We start from the raw sequence: 23,268 nt of genomic DNA, 5'->3' as shown, positions 1-23,268 counted from the left end.
TCAAGCTCCAATCCAGGATTTGAGCGCAAAATCTAACTGACATAAATTCTGTACTGAGGGGATGTTGCATTGTGAGAGGTGTCATCTTTTGGATAATGTATGAAACCAGGTCTGGCCTCCCTGAGCCCAGAGCCCAGGAATTGTTTGGGAGCCTGTAATGCCATTTGTGTGCAGAGTACATTCCCTGAACCTATATAAAGACCACTGCGCAGACAAATTTGCACACACGTACTGCCAACTTTTCTCAAACAGATGAACTTCCTCTCCTCTACAGGAGCTCATTGAAGCAGTAAATGAAGTATTGGATTACACCATGTAACCTGCAGCAGATACCATCCATCACCATCTAGAATGATCAGGAGATTAAGTTCAGGAAGATCGTGACTTCCTCCTGTAGAAGCAGAATGATTGTGGCATGGGTCTGTGACTGGAGTTCAGACTGCAAAATGTGGGAAATACCAGTGGGATCAATTTTTGAAAATCTTAGTCTCTGCAGACAAACTTTCTCAGATAGAGGAAGAAAGAAGTGTGGTTCTCAGAAAATGTTTGCAGAATAGACTCCACTGGCCAGGCCCTCTCCCCCTCTAACTCTGGCCTCTTGTATTTGTCTTTGATTGGCAGTGTTGTCTTTGGGCTCACTCCTCTTGTACCTGGACATGGTAGAGGCCCTGTGGGATAACTACAAAGGCTCCTGTATTTCAAGTAACAACAATCAGCAAAAGTCACTCCAAGACATCCATCAATCGTCTTCAGCACCGTTCGCCAGAACGGCATGGTGACACAGTGGTTAGTGCTTCTGCCTCATCTCTAGGCTTGTGTGTTTGATCCAGACCTGAGGTATTGTCTGTGTGGAGTTTGTACATCCTCTGCATGACCGTATTGGTTTCTTCTGAATGTTCTGGTTTTCCCTCACATATCAAAGATGTGCTGGTAACTTGTATGACTACAGCAAATTATCCCCAGTGTAGATACGTGGCAAAAGACTCAAAGGGGAGTTGATAGGCATATGAGAAAGAATAAATAATTGGGTTTCAGGGAATAAGGAGAAGAGGAATGGGACTGATGGAATTGTTTTGCTGAGTCTGGGCACTGGTTATAGTTGGCAGACTTCCTTTCCCAAAGGACATTCATCAACCAGAGAGGTTTTAGGACATTCAGTAGTTGCATTGTATACCAGCTTTCTCTTTAAATTGTGTTTTTTTTTTAATTACTTGAATTTAAATATCTCAGTTTCCATGGCAGGATTCCCACTTAGATTCCCAGATCAATAGTCCAAGCCTTAGGGTTGGAATTCAGTGACTTAACAATTGTGCTCTTGTACCTCTAATAGGATGATCAACATTTTGATGAGAGTAGATAGAAAGGAGATGCTACATGGGATGGCATCATAGGAGATGCCAAATGGGTAGGAATCATACAGGGTTAACAAGCAACCTGATTCAGATGTAGTGCATCCTAGATTGCTGAAAGAGATAGGGTTGAAGAACAGAAACATTGTTGACAATCATTCAATCCTTCTACAAAAATTTTAGTGGTGTGGAAAGGACTGCAGATGTTACACCCCTCTTCAAAGAAGGGATAAACCTAACAACTAGAAGCCAATCACTCTAACACCAACAGCGGAAAAAACACCAGAAGGAGTTGTAAAAGAAAATAAAAATAATTCTCATTTGGAGAAACACATGTTGATTAAAGACAGCTACCACAGATTTGTTCAAGCTGAACTGTGGTTGACTAATCAAAGTTCTTTTATGAAGTAAAAGAGAGGGTTGATGAAGGTAGTACAGTAGGTAGTGTACATTTAGACTTTTAAAAGGCAATTGATAAATCATCCCATAAACTTCTATTTTCCATGTAACTCTTATAATTCATTGGATAGCAGTAATTTGAGTACAAAATTGATTAATGGGTGTGAGGTAGAGAGTAGTGTATTTTTTCAGGTTGGAGAGAACCATACAGTGCAGTTTGCTGGGGATGGCACTGACAACACAATAAACAGCAGGAATGTTGCAGACTTTAGGAAGATTGGTGAAATGATTAGACATGTAGCAGCTGCAATATAAAGCAGATATTGGAACAACATGAGGAGGAACAATACTGAGGAGATGAGGGTACAAACTTTCAATTCCTTGAAGGAGATAGGCAAAGTTGATCGGAAGGCAAGAAACCGGAAAGCATACTTGGCCTTATAAATAAGACCATTGAATACAAAATATTAAAAGGAAACACAGCAGGTGTTTGTGATCTGGAATGCACTGCCTGAGAGATTGATGAAAACAATCAATGATAACTTTCAAAGAGGAATTGGATAAATACAAGAAATGGGAACATTTGCAGGGTTATGGAGAAAGATCAGGTGAGTGGAAATAATTCACAAGTCTGGCACAGGGACTGTGGGCTGAATGATTACCATCCATACTATTATCATTCTATGATTCCACGGCAGTGACTAGTGTAGATGCAGTTACAACTGTACAGTGAAACAATAAACATTACAAGTACTACATTTGTGTATTTCTATGCAAACATGGCATCTATAATAACACTGAATAAATAATCAAGAAGTTGTTTAAGAAACAGTTACGGGCACATTATAGATCTTTATGAATTTATACATTCATCACAATTTAGATCTGCTCTGAGAAGACTCAAATAATACGACATACCTATAAGGTAAAATAAGCAGACCAAAAACAGTGGACACCATTATGGTTCCTTCGCATTCAAGAATGACTCTTACAAATACAATTAGCCCAAATAGTTTATCAGTTACAAACATTTTATGCTTGTGAAAGAATAGCTGTAACCCATCATCAGTCTCCCATATCTATAATACTTTTATGTTACTGTTTTTGAAGAATACATCAAAACTGTTTTACGTTTTTAAAATATTGAACTGCATGTAAATTTTCAAAATGGCAACTATTGTGAAATCGTGACTTTTCAAAAAAAAAACTTCATTCAATAAATACTTGCCTTATCCATGTTTATTGGAGACATCATGCTGAGATCAGTAAACTGCAATACAAACAAGTTTCATTTATCATCCTCCTTTCACAATTTGTGTTGCAAAAAACAGAGGTTTAATAACTGAGTTGGGTAAAGAAAATCTTACCATTAATAACCCTATTTAAAGAAAATATTTTCCTTCTACATAGCTCTAAAATATTTTTATCTAGAATTTTGAATATTTTTGGCCCTGATTAACAGAAATTAGATAATGAACACGAACAGTTGTCGTGGACATCAAACATTTTTCTGATGAATGTGGACTAATTCTCAGTGCTGGCAATTTTCTGATGGAGTAGGGCAATGTGTCCCACCCCTTTGCATCTGATGCTGTTAAATCTGGTAGCAGTTAGATGGTCATTTGAACAAGTTAAAAGAACATACAAGATCTTAGGTTTACGGTCAGCAAATAATTAACTGCTTTAACAATGTTTATTATGTCATACAGCAATCCTTTCCTCACTTTCCTTCTGTGGGCCCTGCTGGCCATTCTGAATGGTTGATTTTTAACGCCATAATTTCTTGACTCTCCAATGATGTCCCAGATGTACTAATAAGTATATGATGTCCACTCAGTGTGTACTAATTTCCAAGTCCAGTAATTCTGATGGAATCCTTGATCTGGGTAGTGTAATTTGTCCTGCTTCATGGTACTGTCCTCACAGTTCTATTCTTACCAGTCCAATCACAACCACTGATCTGTACAAATGGTTTTCTTCCTGCACCATGATACTTATGTGGTCTCATCTCTACTTCATTTAAATACTTGTTATTGTTCAATACCCACCTCTTCATCTCTAACACCTATCTTGGCTTCTTTACTGCCTATTTTGGGGGTTACACTCAAAAAGTGGACTCCTGACACTACCTCCTTTGTTTATCCCTTCAATGCCCCTGACATCATATTCTGGATGACTCTCAAATTCCTCTAGTTAAACTTCGTTTTCACCCCGTATCATTGCCATCAAGCTCTATCCTTCCCCCAGCCAAGGTCTCAAGAATCAGATTCTTTGCAATCTCAACATCCAAGCTGATTAACCTGAGATGATGACACCTCATTCTGTCCATCAAAAAAGACCACCCTTCTCCCTCTTTGTTAGGTCACCTGCTTCTATACTCTCAGCTTCTGAAACTCTCATCTATACATTTGACATGTCCAGATTTGACAATTCCAATGTTCTCTTGGCTGGTCTATTTATCCTGCATAAAGTTCAGCTCAGCAATGATCTCCACAGGCTCTTCCTACAGGGCACAAAGTCCTCTCAATTCATTATTCCTGTCCAGGCTGATTTATACTGGCTCCCAGGCTGATTTATACTGGCTCCCAGTCTGCCACATCTCTAGTTTAAAATTCTCATCCTCATGTTTAAATCCTTTTGAGACCTCACCCATTCGTTTCTCCAATCTCCTTCAACTGTACAAGTTACCCACCTTCCTCAACCCCACTATGCATCAAGATGGGTGGCACAGCTAGAAGAACTGTTGCCTCATAGTTCCAGTGGCCCAGATTCAACCCTGACCTAGGATGCCATCTATGGAGTTTGTACATTCTCCCTGTGACCGCCTGGGTTTCTCCTGGGTGCAGTGTTTTCCTCCCACATCTCAAAGTTGTGCGAGTTGGTAGGTTAATTGAGAACTCTAAATTGCCCCAACTGTGTAGGTGAGTGGCAAAATCTGGGAGGAGATGATGGGAATGTGGGGAGAATAAAATGTGTTAGGGTAGGATTAGTGTAATCAGGCATTTGATGGTCAGCATGTGCTCAGTGGACTGAGGAGCCTATTTCTGTGCTGCATCTCTCTGTGACCCTGTAACTGTGTTTCTGCTTTTCAACAATAGATAAAGCCAAAATGAAGACAACTTTAAATATTCACACTACAATTTAAAATACAGTACTGTTACATTTCTATATAGAAAATTGTTTTAAAATTATTAAGGCAGTTTAGGTACTCCTGTGTTTATGGAGCATGCATTGTAACTAATCTGATCTGTCTCATAGCTGACAGAAAACAAAAAAAATCTGTTACTGCACCCTGCAATGTATCTTAGAAAATCTATTTTCTGTCATTGTTGTGTTGTTCCATTTGCCATGTAGATTATAATTATTCTACCTTGGAAGTTTTCCTAATTGTGGAAAATTGTAATTTTAATGCCATTATTGAAGAAAGGATGGAGACAAAAAGCAGGAAACTATAGGTTAGTTAGCCTAACATTTGTTATTGGGAAAATGCTGGGAATCATTATAAATAAGAAAACAGCAGGACATTTGGAAAATCATAAGACAATCAAGCAGAGTCAACATAGTTTTATGAAACTGAAATAACGTTTGATAAATTTGCTACAGTGCTTTGAGGTTGTAAGAAACAGGGTGGATAAAGAGGAACCAGTAGTCTATTCAAATTTTCAGAAGGCATTTGATAAAGTGTCACATAAAAGGTTACTGCACATGATAAGAACATATAGGGTTGGGGTTAATTTAATGGCATGAATAGAGCAGTTACCAATGAACAGAAAACAGAGAGCTGGGATAAATGGATCTTTTTCAGACTGGCAATCAGTAAATAGTGGGGTGGCACAGGGATCAGTGGTGCCTTAACAATTTACAATCTGCGTTTATGACCTGGATGAAGGATCAAGTGCATGGTAGCTAAGTTTGCTGATGATAAAAACTTAGGTGGGCTAGCAAGTCGTGAGGAGAATACAAAGAGCTTAAACGGGATATAGACAGGTTGAGTGGCTAAGAAGTTGCTAGACAGAGTATAATGTATGAAAATGTGAGGTTATCAATTTGGAAGGAAGGAAGAAGAAAATTTATATTTAAACAGAGTGAAACTACAAAAGAATCTGTGAGTCCTTGCACATGAAATACCAAAAGTTAGCATGAAAGTAAAGCAAGTAATTAGGAAAATTAATGCATTTATTGCAAAAAGTATGGAGTATAAAAGCAGGCAATTTTTTACAGGGCCTTGGTGAGACCACACCCAGAGAACTACATACAGTTTTGGCCTCCGTATTATACTTGCATTGGAGGCAGTGCAGAGAAGATTTACTAACTTGATTCTTGGATAAAAGGTTGATACAAGAGGAAAGGTTGAGCAGATTGGGCCTTTACTCATTGGATTGCTAACCTTATTGAAACGTTCAAGATTTTGAGAATTGACAGGAAGGATGCTGGGAATGTTTCCATAGTGGGGCTATCTAGCACAAGGAGGCACAGTTGAAGAAAAGTGGGTTGCCCATTTCAGACAGAGATGAGGAGAAATTTATTTTCTCAGAGCGTCATGAACCTTTGGAATTCTCTATCCCAGAAAGTTATGGAGGTGGAGCCATTGAATATATTCAATTGATAGACCTTAAACTAAAAGAAAGTCTGGGGTGTGGGGAGAGAGCAGGAAAGTGGTGTTGAGACCAAGATAGGATTAGCTTCAATCTTACTGAATGGTGGAGCGGCCTCCAGGGGCCAATTAGTCAACTCCTGCTTCTTATAGTCTTACAATGTTCTAATGGTAAGAGATAAGAAAAAGGAAACTAATGGAAATGGAATAAAAAAGGTAGGAAATAGAAAGGATTCCTTGGTCTGGTCGAGAAAGTGCCACTTTCTTTATTTTCTTTCTCGAGTTCTTTCATGTGGAGTCATTATGGTACAAAGTGGCAGATGTTCAAATGAACGTAAAGATTACAGGAGCATTCTTTCTAAGATTAGCCCTACTGGGGTAAGGCTCATTACAATGGTATTAGGGAAGAGCTGGGGAATGTAGATTAGAAGCAGCTGTTATTGGGTAAGTCCACATCTGATGTGGGGGTCATTTAAAGGCCATCTGGTCAGAATTCAGGACCAATATGTTCCTGTGAGGAAGAAAGACAAGGGTGGTAAGGTTTGGAAACTTGGATGATGGGAGATGTTGCAAAATTTAATCAAAGAGAAAAAGGAAGCATATGTAAGATTTAGGAAGCTGAAATGAAACTTTGAGGAATATAAAGGAAAGTGGGACAGAACTTAAACAGGGAATCAGGAGGGCTAAAAGGGCATGAAATGTCCTTGGCAAGTAGGAATACAGAGAACCCCAAGGCATTTTATACAATACATTAAAAACAAGAGGGTAACTAGGGAGAGAACCACTCAAAGATAAGGGTGGGGATGTATGCTGGATCTCGAAGAAGTGGGTGAGGTACTAAAAGAGTACTTGTATCAGTATTCACCAATGTGAAGGATATTGAGGCTAGCAAGATCAGGGAGGGTATGCTGGTATTCCAGGGCCTGTTGATATCAAGGACGAGGTGGTGTTGGCGCTCTTGAAGAATATTAAGGTGGATGTTCCCAGGGCCTGATGGGATCTATCCCAGGCTATTGAGAGAGGCAAGAGAGGAGATTGCTGGTATCCTCTTTAGCCACAGGCGAGGTCCCAGAGGATTGGAGAATAGCCAATGTTGTTCCTCTGTTTAAGGGCAATAGAAATAAACTAGGAAATGATAGGTCAGTGAGCCTTACATCAGTGGTAGCCAAATTACTGGAGTAGATTCTTAGGGATAGGATCTGCTTGCACCTGGAAAAGCATAGACTTATTAGGGATAGTCAGCATGACCTTGTGCAAGGGAGGTCGGGTCCTACAAACTTAAGATTGAGTTTTTGTGGAGGTGATGAAGACCATTGATGAGGGTAGGGCAGTGGATGTTGTATACATGGACTTTAGTAAAGCTTTCACAAGTCCCTCATGGTAGGCTGATCTAGAAGATTAAGGCAGATGGGATCCATGGAGACTTGGTAGATTGGATTCAAAATTGGCTTGGCCATAGAAGACAGAGGGTAGCAGTGGAGGGATGTTATGCTGACTGGAGGTCTGTGACCAGTGGTTTTCCACAGGGATCAGTGCTGGGACCTCTGTTGTTTGTGATTATATATAATAATGATTTGGACGAAAATGTGGGTGGACTGATTAGAGTTTGCAGATGACAAGAAAATTGGCAGAGTTGTGGATAGTGAGGAATGTTGTCAAAGGATTAAGCAGGATATAAACTAGTTGGAAATGGCAGATGGAGTTTAATCTGGACAAATGTGAGATGTTGTACTTTCGGAGGTCAAATGTTAGAGTAAAGTATATGGTAAGTGGTAGGACCCTTAGGAGCATTGATGTACAGAAGGATTTTGGGATGCAAGTCCATAGCTCCCTGAAAATGGCAACACAAGTAGATAGGGTGGTAAAGAAGGTGTACGACATGCTTGCCTTCAGTGGTTGGGGTGTTAAGTGTAAAAGTTGGAAAGTGACATTGAAGCTGTATAGAACTTTGATTAGGCTGCACTTGGAGTACTGCTTGCAGTTCTGGTCGCTGAATTACAGGAAGGATGTGGAGGCTTTGGAAAGGGTGCAGAAGAGGTTCACCAGAATGTTGCCTGGATTAGAGAATATTAGCTATGAGGAGTGGCTGGTGTTACGGACTAGGTTACTATTGGTGAATGTCCCTTTAAGATAGAGCATAGTGTTTGTGTGTGTGTGTGTGGGGGGGGGGCGTGGTTATGACAACAGAAGGTAAAGGACATAATGACGTTTTTGAAGCAGTCAGTCGGAATCAGTGAGAGAGAGAGAGAAAGAGAGACAGACAGACAGACAGACCAGCCTGCTAGTTTCTTTATTGATGGATGAGAAACAATAACTGTGTCTGTCACTACAATCCATGTATGGATTTTTGGAGTAATCCGGTGGAGTCCACTTTGTCGTTAACCTGTAGAGGGAAACAGGTATTTGTGTGGATGGCCACATCTTGGATGCTTTCAGGGTTGCAGATACTTCGGAACAAAGCAGTGAGTTCACTTTGTTGTTGACCTGTAGAAGGAAACAGGTATTTGTGTGGACGGCCACGATTCGAGAGCCTTTCGGGGTGAGGAAGATGCGGTGGAGTGGTCACTGCTGAGTAAACACTGAGGTGTCGTTTGGGTTCCAAAGTGGAACATCTGGATTTCGTAATTACTCACTATTTTCTCTCTACATCTACGTTTGTCTTCAGTCAACGGTGGTTGTTGAAGAAGCCTTTGCTCACATTCCACCTTATGGCTTGCTGAACTGAACTTTAAAACCATTCCTGGACTTGGAGTTTGGGAATTTGCCACACACTCACTTCGAGTTTAGTTTTTGGGGTTAATGTTTAAGATTTAACATTTTTACTTCTAACATTCTAACATTTTTACTTTTATTTTTCTTATTATCATAAGTAGTTATTAATAAAGTAGTTTTTAACACTTATATATGACTCAGTGTGTTTCTTTTGTTGCTGGTTCGTAACACTGGACAAACTTGGATTGTTTTCTCCAGTGTATTGGAGGCTGAGGGGTAACCTGATAGAAGTGTATAAAATAATAAGAGGCATAGATAGAGAGACAGTCTTTTTCCCCAGGGTAGAAATGTCAAATACTAGAGAGCATAGCTTTAAGGTGAGAGGGGAAAAGTTTAAAGGAGATTTATGAGGCAAGTTTTTATTCCCCACACAGAGAGTGGTAGGTGTCTGGAACACTCTGCCAGAACATGTGGTGGAAGCAGATATGACAGTAACGTTTAAAAGGGATTTGGACAGGCACGTGAACAGACAGGGAATAAAGGGATATGGACCTTGTTTAGGCAGATGGGCATCATGGCCGGCACAGACATCGTGGGCCGAAGGGCCTGTTGTTGAACTGTACTCTTCTCCGTTCTATAGCTGTTGATTTCAAAGGTGACAACATTTGCAGAATGGCTTTGATATTTATAGTAAAGAGATGTTTTCAAATTTTCTGGCCCTCTAAGTTCTTACCTCTCCCATCACAGCGATTGGTGTTTCCCCAGTAGCTTGAGCCACCCTGTGTTCCACCAGATAAAACATGTACTCATCATACAGCAGGCGTATCAGATGGAAAGAACCAAAACTTGCTGCACTCCGTAGGGTCAGGTCTCGAATAACCATGGAACTGTTGGAACATTGAAGGCATGAGGTTACATGATCTTCACATTTACAATTGGCTCATTACCTAATAGCTTCTTGAATTCTGGAACTAGCAGTAAGTATACCACATGTCTGAAGCTTTCAAATAAAGGCCTTCATCAATACCAGGCTTGTTACACTAAATACAGTATTTCTGAGATATGAAGAGGAAATATCATCCAGGTTTCTGCTGCTGATCAAAATCCAATGACCCTCTTTGAGAAGTATACATACTTTCTGGAAGAATGAATGAGGCTCGGTTTGTTGATCTGTCATGGTTGAAGGCAATGCCAATACTCACCATTTAGATTAATAAATAATGCAGTTACAGAAAAAGGATCAAATGGCTGCTGGAATATAGCCACACTTCCAAATAAGATGAAAAGGAAAAGAAATGGTTTTGGTGTGTGTGCCCTTGCCCCTGAAAAAAGTGTTGTACAATCTGAAATTCATCTCAGGGAATTTGAACAAAGAAAGACACTTTCTCTAATCTACCCGTCAGGAATCAAAATTTTTAGTTAAAGTGGATACGATTTTCAGCTTAAAATTGACCCTTCACATTTTTGTGTTTTATTCTGCAGTTATTTAATTAGAACATTTCAATTAGATTGTCTTAAGTGCCAATATCTGAAATAATCATAAATATTAAACAGGTAGCATTAATTTTGAATATTTCCCTATGGTATTATTAAGTTTTTTTTCTGTTATCTAGTATTTTTACACGTTATCTTTGGCAACCAAAATAAATAAAATATAAACATCTATCTAGAACACATTTCAATATTTCCACAGGATGTATTTGGTTTGCATTTGAAAAGAACAATTTTAAATAAATAATTTACTGGAGAAAAATATTAACATGGCCATAACGAGCAACACCATGATTACTTTCAGAGATAGGAATGGTGTATATAGAGAGAACACCCAAACCAGAGGTAAACATCGACTTGGAGCAGAGAAAGATTTAGTGTCCTTCAGTAATGGTAGAATATGTTTTTAGTGTGCAAGTGCCCCTCCTCCATTATTGTATGTAGAAGCCTGAAGCCTTCTATATATTTGACAAACTTACAGCTTATAATTGCAATGAAACTGCATAGTGTACTTAATAAATCTCATTAAAGTCCTTAATGTTATGTGAATTAGAGAGTCTTCTCAGCATGTGGTTGGAACACAAAGCAGCTTCCATGTGTGCTTCAGATGAGACTTGCTTTGAAAAATTCAGCTATGGATAGCTTTACCCTTTACTACAGAGCCACACGTAGTGCTGCCTGTGGCCAATTATTCAGTGAAGACTTGGTGGCAGCATAAGGAGAATGATATTTCAGCACCTGGTCTCCAATGCCACTCCTTACATGACCTCATATCATCCATGAGATCAAATCACTTGCCTGCTCCTAAGGATTAGCAGATGCAGTACCATCTTTACTTGTGTTAAATGTAAAAAAAAATGCTTAATCAACTGTCAATGTGGCAGAGGACCAAGAGATTGATAAAGAAAGGCAAGATAGAATAGAATGTAGACTGCAAGAAGCATAAAATTGACTCAGTCATACAGCACAGAACAGGGCTCTTCAGTCCACCATGTTCATGTCTACCTTTTTGCCCATCTACACTAATTCCATTTGCCTGCATTAGGTATGTATCCTTCTTTGCCTTGTCCATTAAGATGCCTGCCTAAATGTCTCTTAAAAGGTTTCAGAGCTGTCAGTAAAACTTAAAACTTTTATTGGTCCACAAAAAGAAAAAGACTATAGGGGCAAATGTGGGCACCAGACAGATAGATATAGTAATTTATAAAGAGAAATAAGGAAATGGCAGAGGATTTAAACAATTATTTTGCATCCTTACACACAAAACCTGTTGGGTATATTAGAGAGTCAAGACTCTAGTGAGAATGAGGAACTGAGGAATTAACAATTAATCAATAAATAGTACTATAGAAGTTGATGAGCTTGAAAGCTAATAAATCCAAAGGGTTTGATCTATGTCCTTGAGTTTTGAAGATAGAGGTAGTGGATGCTCTGGATATTATCTTCCAGGCTTTTATAGATTCTAGAATTGTTCCTGTGGATTGAAGGAGAGCAAATGTGAATATTTAAAAAAGGAGAGAGAAAACAGGGAGTTACCAACCTGTCATTGGTTGGAAATGATGACAATAACAACAGGATTGTGCAATGGTGACATGGATTTATGAAAAATAAATCATGTTTGACTAATCTACTGAAGGTTATGGAAGTTATAACTAGCGGATTAGATGAAGGGGAAATCAGTGGGTGTATTGTATTTGGATAATGATAAAAGTGTCTCACAGGAAGTTGGTGAATATGATCAGAAGACATGGAATTCGAAATACTAACATGGAAAAAAAATATTGGTTATAGGATAGAAAGCATATATGTGAATCTTTCTCGGGTTGGCAACCCATGACTAGTGGGGTATTGCAGGGATTAGTGCTCGGTCCCCAGCTATTCACAATTTATCAACAATCTGGTTGAAGGGATCAAATGTCATATTGACGATTGTTGATGATACTAATCTAGGTGGGATAATGATTATAAAGGAGGACGTAAAGAGACCTTAGGGAATATGGACAATCTAAGTAGGCAGGAACATGGCAGATACAACATAATGTGGAAAAATATGACGTCATCTCCTTTGGTGCAGATAACAGAAAAGCAGGGCATTTATTAAATGGTGAGAGACTGGTCGATTTGATGTTCAAAGTGACCTGGCTTGAACACAATCACTGAAGGCCAGCATGCAAATACAGTAGGCAGTTAAGAAGGCAAATGGGATGTTGGTCTTTATTACAAATAGAAGGTTTGATTATAGGAGTAAGGAGATCTTATAGGGCCTTGCTGAGATCATACCTGGAGTATTATATAGTTTTGGTATCCTTACCAATGAAATGATGCACTTGCTATGGAGGGAATGCATGAAGGTTCTCTGGAATGGTTCCAGGGATGACATGTACATTGTACGAGGACAGACTGAGTAGGCTAGGCCTGCATTCTCCGGAGTTTAGAAGAATGAAAGTGGATCTCATCAAAACTTACAAAATTGTTAAAGGGCTCTGGAAGCTAGATTCAGGGAGCATGCTTCCTTGACCAAGAAGTCTTGAACTAAGGATGCACTTTGAGAATAAAGGGAGGCCGTTTAGCACTGAGCTAAGGAAAACTTTCTTCACTCACATGGTGGTGAACCTTTGGAATTTTCTTGTCTGGAGGATTGCGGAGGCTCATTGAAAACACAGATCAATTGCTTTCTGGATATTAAGAAAACCAAAGGATACAATGAGCAGATGGCCCATCCCTGCTGCTATTTCTTAAGTTCTTAATGTAAGGGTAGCACAGGGAGTATATCAGATATTCTCTTCCTGGGAGTGTGCTTGACCTCTACAATCCAACTATCTCAGATAACAAGTCGGCTTTCTAGTTTATTTAAGATCTTTCATAAAATTTTAATTACAAAAACCTACCTGTAAAAAGACCATTTAAGCAGGAATTGACGAGCAGCTTTGGGAAAACTAGGGCTCCCTTCGTAGGGCTTCAATACCTGTGTCACCACATTATCAAGCCAGGCAGCCCACTGCTCAAGGGTGCTCTGCTGCTGGAGAGTCATCTTGAAGTCATGTTCCAGTCTTTGTACTGTGTTGTCATCACATTGACACACCCAGGAAGCCTGCTCCTGTCAATACATGACAAATATGCATTCGTATATTATTAATAATATAGATGTAGTGAACAGCTAAGTAGGGCTTTGTGGTACATCTGGATGAAAGATAAACTCAGCAATCCAAAGATGTAAAGTTGATTGTCAACAGAAGTTGGTTTCAATAGTCCTAAGGGTTATTCATGTACAAAGCTATGGATGTGACACATGAGACACAAGGAGACTGAGACTATTGCCCACCCCTGATGGTCTCAAGGTGATGGTAGAGATCCTTTTCCTTGAATGTCTGTAATCCTCGTGGTGATAGTGCTTCATAGTAGTGTTAGATAAGGAATCCAGAATTTGGAAGGAGATGTAGTAGGTACCCAAGCTAAAGCTTAACTTTCAAGTGTTCACCTGGGAACTTGGAGGGAATGGTGTTTGTGTGACATTGGTGAGTTTATCCTTCTTGGTGTTAAAAGTAACTTGGAGCATATTCTTCAGATCTTAAGATGTTTCATCCAGTGGGATGATAATGTGGGAGGTAGATTACGAGTTTCAGTAGCAGAAAAGCAAACTGCTTTGTCCTGGTTTACAATTCAAATTGTGGTTTTACTATTAAAATAAAAAAAAAGTAATTTATCAAGTACTCTTCAGATATGGAGGAGGTGAAATGATCAATCGAAACCCACTACAATGGAATTCCTCCCACTCTAGTACTGGTGCCAATACCCCATGAATTGAAACCCATTTCCCCAAAATCTATCTTTAAGCTATGCTTTCAACATTTTGATCCTATTAACCCTTTACCAATTTGCACGTGATTTAGGTTGTATTCCAAATATTATCTTTGTGATTTTGCTTTTTTAATTTGCAAGCTGCTTACACTCCTTCAACAAAACCTTCTTTATGCTATCCATGTCATGGGCTCCCACATCAACCACAAAAACTGGATCTTTCCCTTGTCACTCCAAGTTCCTCTGTGGCCTGGAGGAAATGTATTTAATTCAAGCAGGAAATATAGTCTTCAGGATTCATGCCTGCAGCTGTAGAGACAGGGGCTGAATCACAGAAGGATATTGGCACAGGCCATCTTGAAGATTGACACAGACAAGAATCATGGATTTGATCTTGTCCTTGACTAGTGACAACTGAGACTCAGTTGTAGCACTATCACTTCTGAATCAGAAGTTGAGAGTTCAGGTGCCATTCCAGAGGCCTGAGATGCTTCCGTGCAATACTGAGGGAATGCGGTACTGTTGAAGATGCCTTTCAGAAGGGATATTCAACCAAGGCTCTGTCTGCTCTTTCAGGTGGAAGTAAAAGAACCCCTGTCATTATTTTCATAAGAGCAGGAGAGTTATACCCAGTATTTAACCAATGTTTATTTACAATTAACTTTACTGAAATAGCTTATCCAATCATTATCACAATGCTCCTTGTGACAGCTTGCTGTGGACAAATTGGCTACTGTGATTTCTATGTTACAAGAGTTACTACATTTCAAAGTATTTAATTGGGTACAATGTCCTTTGGGGAATCCTGCAAATATTCCTCTTTTTCATTAGCTCAGGATACTACTCGCTATAATTTCACATCATAAGTCAGTGATAATAAATCTAATTTTGATTTTACATTGCACTGGAATTCAGAAATAATTTCAAAATAAATATCCATTATGTGCTGCAGAAAGAGTCATGCATCTGGTTGAGCTGTTCTAGTTCAGCTGTAATATTGATATCTGAATAACAATGTGGAAAATTGTCCAGGTATGTGCCATTTACATGAAGCGGATCAAATAAAGCTGATCAACTCCCAGTCAGTCTGCTCTTAGTCATTAGTGGAGTGATGGAGGTTGTCATCGATGGTGTTGTCAAACAGCACTTACCAACAACTTGCCCATTAACCCTCAGTTTGCACTTCACCAGGACCACTTAGCTCTAGACCCCAATACAGTCTCGTCTAAACATGAACTAGAGACCCAAGTTCCAGAGATGAAATGGGGCCCGCTACAATTCACATCATGGCAAATAATATATGATCAAGTGTGGCATCAAGGAGCATTAGTAAAAGCAGTTATGGGAATCAAGGGGAAAACTCTGTAATGGCTGAAGTTGTCTCACATAAAAGGAAGATCTTGTTGAATGTCCATGACCTCAGCCCACAAAACAGCTGCAGGTGCTCCTCAGAGCAGTGTCCTAGTCTCAACTATGTTCAGCCTCTTCATTGATGTCCTTCTCCCCATAACAAGGTCAGAAATAGGGGAGCTCATTGAAATGACTGTGTACATTATTCATTTCCAATTGCAACTATTTACAAAATGAAACAGTCCAATCCTGCAGCAAGATGGAGACAACATTTAGGCACAGTAGGTGGCAAGTAGCATTCAGACCATGTTAGGTTTTGGAAATAACCTTTTCCAACAAAAGTGAGACTAATCAGCTACATTCCATGGCATTCCCACTGCTATATCCTCCACCCTCATCACCCAAGGAATCGCTATTGAGCAGAAATGCAATTGAACCAGCCACATAATTACAATATAAGCTGAGAAGGGACTGGGTATCTAGTGGGAAATTATTCATATCGTGACTCCTAATTCCTTTCCATAATCTACAAGGAATAATCATAAGTGTGATGGAATAATCTCCACTTGTCTGCATTTCAAAATAGCACCCATGTAGAGAACATGCTTTCAAACCACCCACAGAATCATAACAATATTGGCACAATATTAATGTAATCAGTGAATCGATTACAAAAGATCAACTCATTCCGTCCATAATTGTAACTTTTTTGACACAAAATGCCCCTCTTCTCACTGGCAGCTAGTATAAGCTCTACTGCTACAAACAGGAATCCTGAAACAGCTGTCATAGTGGCTTTTTTGTATAGTTAATCCACAGAATGGAAAATTAGGCTGATCCTCAGTTTGTGGGGTCAGCAATTTGGGTGGAGATAAACCTCATATCTACACAAACTTGGTCACTGAATGAGTCAATGAGAAATGCCTCTGAAGCAAATAGTACAAATGGACTGAATTCAACTAGATGAGCTCTGAAAAGAAATAAAGGTGGGTAGGTTGAAATTAACAAGAACAATAAAGTTATCAAACAAAATCTGACACTGAGCTACAAGCAATAAAACTCAGATGATCTATGAGCAGAGTACAGGCACTCCTCGGGTTATGTAAGGGTTCCATTCCAGAGAACTGTCTGTAAACTGGTTTATTCATAAGTTGGAAACAAACAATTTTTCGGTAAGGGAAAACAATTGGGTGACAGAAATAACAACAAAGATTCAATCATTTGTAGCCAGTTGCCACGGATTCGGTCATAAAGGAGCCAGAGTGGCATCAGAGGTAAAGAACTTCCAGCAAGACATTTCTTTTTAACAAAGCCACACTTTAAACACTTGGATGTTTGTCCATACAGATATTCTCAGCATAAATTGTTCAATGTTATTTTAAACTTTGAAGACTCTATGACAAATATCCATGATCAAGTACAATTGACGGGTTTGTTTGTATGTGTTTAGAGTTCTATGGGAGAATTTGCATAAAGTTGGATTTCCATAAATCAGGTCTTCTGTGATCTGGGGATCCCTTGTGTTTGGAAATCCCAATGATTCGGCATTTGGCTCACCAGGTGATGTTTGTCACGCTCCCCTCCTACTCAGTCGGGCCTGGTTCCCACACTCCTTTTCAACTTACTGGGAGCCCCAGTTCCTGCACTCTTTTTAAGTTGACCAGGACTTTGTTTCCTCTGCTCCCTTGAAACTTAGCGGGCTCACTGGAAAGTTTATTTTAATACTGTATAACATCTGAAAAAATGAATTAAAACTGTGCAGGGTATTAATATGGATAACATCCAACAGTCTGGACAATTTGACAGTCTGGTCATAAGAGAAACTATTGGAGTGGCTGGTTTGGTTTTGATCGCATCAATAAGATTAGAACCTAGCTATGATCCCACCCACCTGGGCAATGATGAAGGAGTGGTCAATCATGTCAAAGGCTGCAGAAAAATTGAGGGAGATGTAGTGAATTACCTTTGTCACAAATTCAAAGGATACCATTAGTAACTTTGAAGGGCGGGGGCAAAAGCCTGCCTAGAAGTATTCAAACAAAGAGTTTGAAGAAATGGGAATACTATTTTTTGTAATTGCTATTGGAGGAAAGGTTAGTGAGAAAGCTTTAAATACCATATTATGGCAACACAATTGATCGAAAAGCAAAACAAACCTGCAGATACTGGAAATCTAAACTATACAAAGGAAATGCTGGAAATATTCAACATGATAGGTCATTGACCTGAAACATTAAATTTGTTTCCCTCTCCGCAGATGCCTGCCTGGCGTGCTGAATATTTCCAGCATTTTCTGTTTTTATTTTTCAACATATTGAATTTCAGTTGAACCTGAAGCTTACCTGGACATTGGCAAAGTCTACACGATTGAGGTCACTCAGCATCTGGTTAATTTGAGATGTGTTTTGCAGCACAGCTCGAGCAGCTTGAGCTAAATGATTGAGGGATGTATATCTACGCAGTGTCTGAGCAAAGGCACTTACAGCTCCAACCTATCAGAAAACAGGTATAAATAGGAAGGAAGTTATACTAATAGGTCATTAAATTATGACAGGTTTGCTTATACTTTAATTTTTTTTTGTTAAAAGTTCCTTGGTTTTGCCTAATATTACCATGTAGCTCATTTTTATCGTATGGTTGTTTTTAGTGTACTTATGTTGTATATACTAAAAAAGTCCCACCCTAACTCTGAATTTTGTACAATCTACAGAACTTTAAAAAGATCTCAGAGTGTATCATCATTTTCTGTGCTCTAGAGCGTTCATTGAGGTATAAACCAATAGTTAACAAGTGGATTCTAGTTTAAAAACTAGGGCAGGAAACTATTATGAAAATAGGTTAAAAGAAAACTGAGATCGAAAAAATGAGTTCTCAAGAGTAATTATGTTCTGCTCATTCCCATTTGTACATTGATTCAACATAATTCTAACCTCCAACAGACATCAGTAAATGATTCACGTTCATTTGGGACCAGTCACCCATATGTTTAGCTTGGAAAATTAAAAAAAAAGAATTACAACAAGTTTTAAACCATGATTTATTCAGTATCTCGTGCATTACATACATCATGTGTCGGTGTAAAATAAGTCAATTTGAATTTGAAGTTTATCATTAGTGAACCAAAAAATGGGGCCACACATTAATCAGAAACACAAATATCACATTGAACAATGTCCATGCATAGTATAACAAATTATTCCCAAGCTTTGAACAAGATAGAAAAATAATTGTCATCTGAAGTCCAGCAGCCTTATAATCAAGATAATAGTCAGCAGAAAATATTACACAACACCTCATCTGCCATTCTCAGATTGATCTAACAAAATCCATCACAGAATTCTGACAAGATTGGTGAGTTCAGTTGATTTGTCCATTATTCCTCCACTGAAAAATATCAGTGAAATAAGTTCCTCAGACAACACCAAAAACAGATCAATCAATTTATGTTAATAACATTTATTTGTTTTTGTAGGACTATGCCATGTGAAAATCATCACATTTCCTGTACAGTAACAATCACTAAATTAATCAGTTCAGTTCAAGATATTACTAGACATCTCAAGGTCGGAAAAGCAACAAATAAAAACAAGTTCTTTCTTTTGTAATGAAAACTAGCTAGACATATGATGTGACATTATGACATTGTATAGTTAATGAGAAAAACTGACTTTGACAAAACTTCAAAACGTTTAGGGAGAAAAAGTAATTACCAGATTCTGGCATGCAACAGCCATTAATTAATAAGCAATTTAGGCTTCACACAAATTAACTCATAAGAATTTCTAGATTTGCTGACAAATATCAACATAAAACAAGGTTTAGCGGTTACCATAAAATGTAGTGGATTTGTTGCACAAGATTTAAAATCTACATATAATTATACCACAAAATGTTCCACTGTTCAGCTCATCAGAGCAAACATTAGATATATGGTTCACTCATTTGTTTGTGGGCAGAAACATTCTGACACAATTTATTAATGTTCAGGCATACAGAACTTTATGTTAGCTAAATTGGCTGAGGTAACTAATTTAAAATAAAATCACTAGAAAATACATTAACTTTGATCATTTTTGTTATTTCTTTACCTGATCACATTTGGACTTGTGCAACATTTGTTAATTTTGATTTGTTACCAGCACAATTACTGACACCAACATGAGCCAAAGAATGATGCTCAAGAGGGGGACCTGCAAACCCTATCAGCAGACCTCAATTTAACAGAAACTAATGCATGCAAACATTCCTCTTTCTAAAAGATGCATGGGCCTTCGACTATTCACTGTATTAATAGATAAACAGGAGAACATCATTTAAGTCAAGTTTGCCAGTGACACAAATACTGGTGGCATAATAATTAAGGCAGGCAGGAATTAAAAAAAAAATACAAAATGTTAAGAAGCTAGGCCAAAGTGTGGCAGATGTATTTTCATGCATGTAAGTGTGATGTCTCCAATTCTGAACACAAGATAGATAGATATGAGTATTCTGTAGAAGGCAAAAAGCTGGTAATAATCAAATAGTCTAACAATATGTTAGTCTTTTTATATAGATGGTTGTACTATAAGGGAGAGAGTTTTGTTACAGATACACAAAGGTTTTTTCTGTGTTCCCTGTAAAATTCAACATACCAAATCTTAGAAAGTATCTGTTGATAATACAGATCCGTTAGAACATTACTAGGATTGCAAGACTTAAATGAAGATGAGACATTACATCAGTTAGGTTTGTACTGCCTGGAATGTAGATAATTTAGGGGTAAGCAAATAATATAGAAATTCCTTGCATCACCAAATAGATCCAGGAAAGGCTAAATACCCAGCATTTACCAATATACTATATTTAATGAAATATATAAAAGAAAGTTGTTTAAATTTCTTGCAGAAGAGTCTTAGAGACCGCTAAATATTTCAACCTTTTGGAATTGTAAGTAATTTAGTTTAGAACAATTCCTTTAAACTCACCTTGGTGCGAACCATTTGCTGTGGAATATTGTTCATGGCATTTGTCAGCCATCCTTCAAGGCTTTTTGCAAAATTGCGAATGGCTTGGGTCAAGGCACCTAACAATGGCAAAAATGAATTAAAGATGTATAGATTAACAGCAAGTTTTTTTTGCAGAGTTGAAGTCTATCATTCAATTGTCTTTTTCTTGGATTTTAAGTATTACAGAACTTTAATTATTGAAGCATCTAACGATAAACCATATTAACAAAGACAATGTTTATCATCAGCCTATGTATGAACCAACATCACTTACCTTGTGCAATGATAGCCATATTAACATTGATAAGATTTTTCATCAACCTATGTATGAATCAGCTTCAGTAATCCCATGCAATAATTTCACCAAAAAGGAACAAAAAACATAGACAATGAACAATAATCCTTTTCTAACTGTATAATTGAATTTATCTTCACTAGGACTTATCCTTGAATTCCTTTGGATGGACTTGGATCGCCTTTCACCAGGATGTAAATAGAGTTGTAACTAAGGCTATTTTAAACCAAATTCTATCCTTTATTCTGATTGATTATACTAATTGAAATGCTCATTCTATCACTTCAGTTATGGGGTCCATGTCCATAGCTCCCTCAAGGTTGCCACGCAGGTCAATAGGGTTGTTAAGAAGGTGTATGGAGTATTGGCCTTCATTAGTCGGGATATTTAGTTCAAGAGCCGCGAGGTGATGTTGCAGCTCAAAAGAACTCTGGTCAGACCACACTTGGAGTATTGTGTTCAGTTCTGGTCGCCTCATTATAGGAAGGATGTGGAAGCTTTAGAGAGGGTGCAGAGGAGATTTACCAGGATGTTGCCTGGATTGGAGAGTGTGTCTTATGAGGTTACATTGAGTGAGCTAGGGCTTTTCTCTTTGGAGAGGAGGAGTGTGACAGGTGACTTGATAGAGGTGTACAAAATGATAAGAGGCATAGATTGAGTGGACAGTCAGAGACTTTTTCCCAGTGCCACAATGGCTAACATGAGGGGACATAATTTTAAGGTGATTGGAGGAAGGTACAGTACAAGGGGGATGTCAGAGGTAAGTTTTTTTTTCACACAGAGAGTGGTGGGTGTGTGGAATGCACTGCCTGCAGAGGTTGTGGGGGCAGATACATTAGGGACATTTAAGAGATTCTTAGATACACACATGAATGATAGAAAAATAGGGGGCTATGTGGGAGGGAAGGATTAGATAGATCTTAGAGCAGGATAAAATGTTAGCACAACATTGTGGGCTGAAGGGCCTGTACTGTGCTGTAATGTTCTAACTATCTCGTTGTATGAAAATGCATTTGGTCACGAAAAGTTATTTACAAAGTTACAAGGGCGCAATTCAAACAAACTGATTGAAGCACCTCTTCAAACAGACCGTCCAGCAGAGCATACATTCTCTCCAAAAGATAAGTGAATTTTGCATGTAGGTCTGGTCTCCCTGCCTGGGGAAGGATATATGAGATGGAGGAAAAGTAATGAAGATTCACTGGATTGATTCCTGTGATTGGCGTATGAGGAGATATTAAGCAGAATCGGCCCATACTCTCCTGAGTTTAGAAGACTGAGAGGTGATCACATTGAAATATGCAAAATTCTGACTGGGTTTGACACTGTAGATGCAAGGATTGTGTTCTCCCTGGTTAGGATGCCTAGAACCAGAGACTACAGTCTCAAATAATGTCAGCTATTTAGAAGAAGACATTTCTTCATCCACAGGGTAATAAATCCTTTGGAATTCTCTACCCAAGGGGTTGTGGATACACATTTTTTTCAGTATATTCAAGACAGATCAATAGAATTGTAGAATCTTAATAGGAATCCAGGGCTATGGGGTTAGTAGGACAAACTGGTGCTGAAGTTCAGATCAGTCATGATCTCATTTGAGCAGGAGTGAGGGGTCAAATGACCTACTTATTCCTTAGAGTAGAAACCTGGGTTAGGAGGAGTTCAGAAGCCCATCTTCTGCACTTGTGTTCTGGCATTGAGCAGCTCTTTGTTTAGCTCAAGAAGACAACTTGAGAGCCAGAGATCAACCTTAAGGTACTTGCAACTTGACCTCCCTTATGCAAAAAAGTATACAGGTCCTCCCCAGGTTACGGCAGAAATTCGTTCCTATGAACTGCTTGTAACCGAACAGTTTGCAAGTCGTAAATGTGGCCAAGAACTGAGTTCCCACCTGGCAGAAAATGTCTGCAGCCCCACAGCAGCAGGAAAATCCATCCTGCCAGTCTCCCAAATGCTCATTCGTATGTACAGGCTGTACATAAGTTGGGCATTCACAACCTGGGGAGGACCTGTATCAGCAATTACTAAGGCACCATTTTAAGAAGATGGGAAAATTGCAAACAAGAGGACACTTGGGCAAACCTTATTGCTAGGAAGACTTGAAGAACTAAAATGGACACAACAGAATGCCAAAGAATGCATAGAAAAAAAATTTAGGGGCAGGTTTGCAAGATAAAGAATAAAGATGGGTTTTAAATGCAGTGACACAGATGGCATGAGAGACTGATTTTGGGAGAAGCACATAGGACATGGTGGCTGAAAGAGCAGCTGCTGTAGTATGTTTTCAGCATTCTT

At 38.7% G+C, this 23,268-nt stretch overlaps 1 protein-coding gene across 5 annotated transcripts in view; it reads right to left on the bottom strand.

Annotated features, from left to right (window-relative positions):
• Window positions 1–23,268, bottom strand: part of LOC127572774 (transcription factor RFX3-like) — a 217,567-nt gene that overhangs the window by 4,791 nt on the left and 189,508 nt on the right. For all 5 annotated transcript variants that reach the window (XM_052020384.1, XM_052020387.1, XM_052020388.1 and 2 more), the window contains 5 exons: window positions 20,658–20,755; window positions 18,036–18,185; window positions 13,434–13,642; window positions 9,788–9,941; window positions 2,979–3,018 (listed from right to left, as the gene is read on the bottom strand). In XM_052020384.1, the coding sequence (XP_051876344.1) occupies window positions 2,979–3,018; window positions 9,788–9,941; window positions 13,434–13,642; window positions 18,036–18,185; window positions 20,658–20,755 (651 nt within the window). The remainder of the gene's footprint in view (window positions 1–2,978; window positions 3,019–9,787; window positions 9,942–13,433; window positions 13,643–18,035; window positions 18,186–20,657; window positions 20,756–23,268) is intronic.

This window comes from Pristis pectinata, chromosome 7, assembly GCF_009764475.1.
Source record: "Pristis pectinata isolate sPriPec2 chromosome 7, sPriPec2.1.pri, whole genome shotgun sequence".
NCBI classification, from domain to species: Eukaryota; Metazoa; Chordata; class Chondrichthyes; order Rhinopristiformes; family Pristidae; genus Pristis; species Pristis pectinata.
This window is presented reverse-complemented; position numbering and strand designations above follow the sequence as displayed.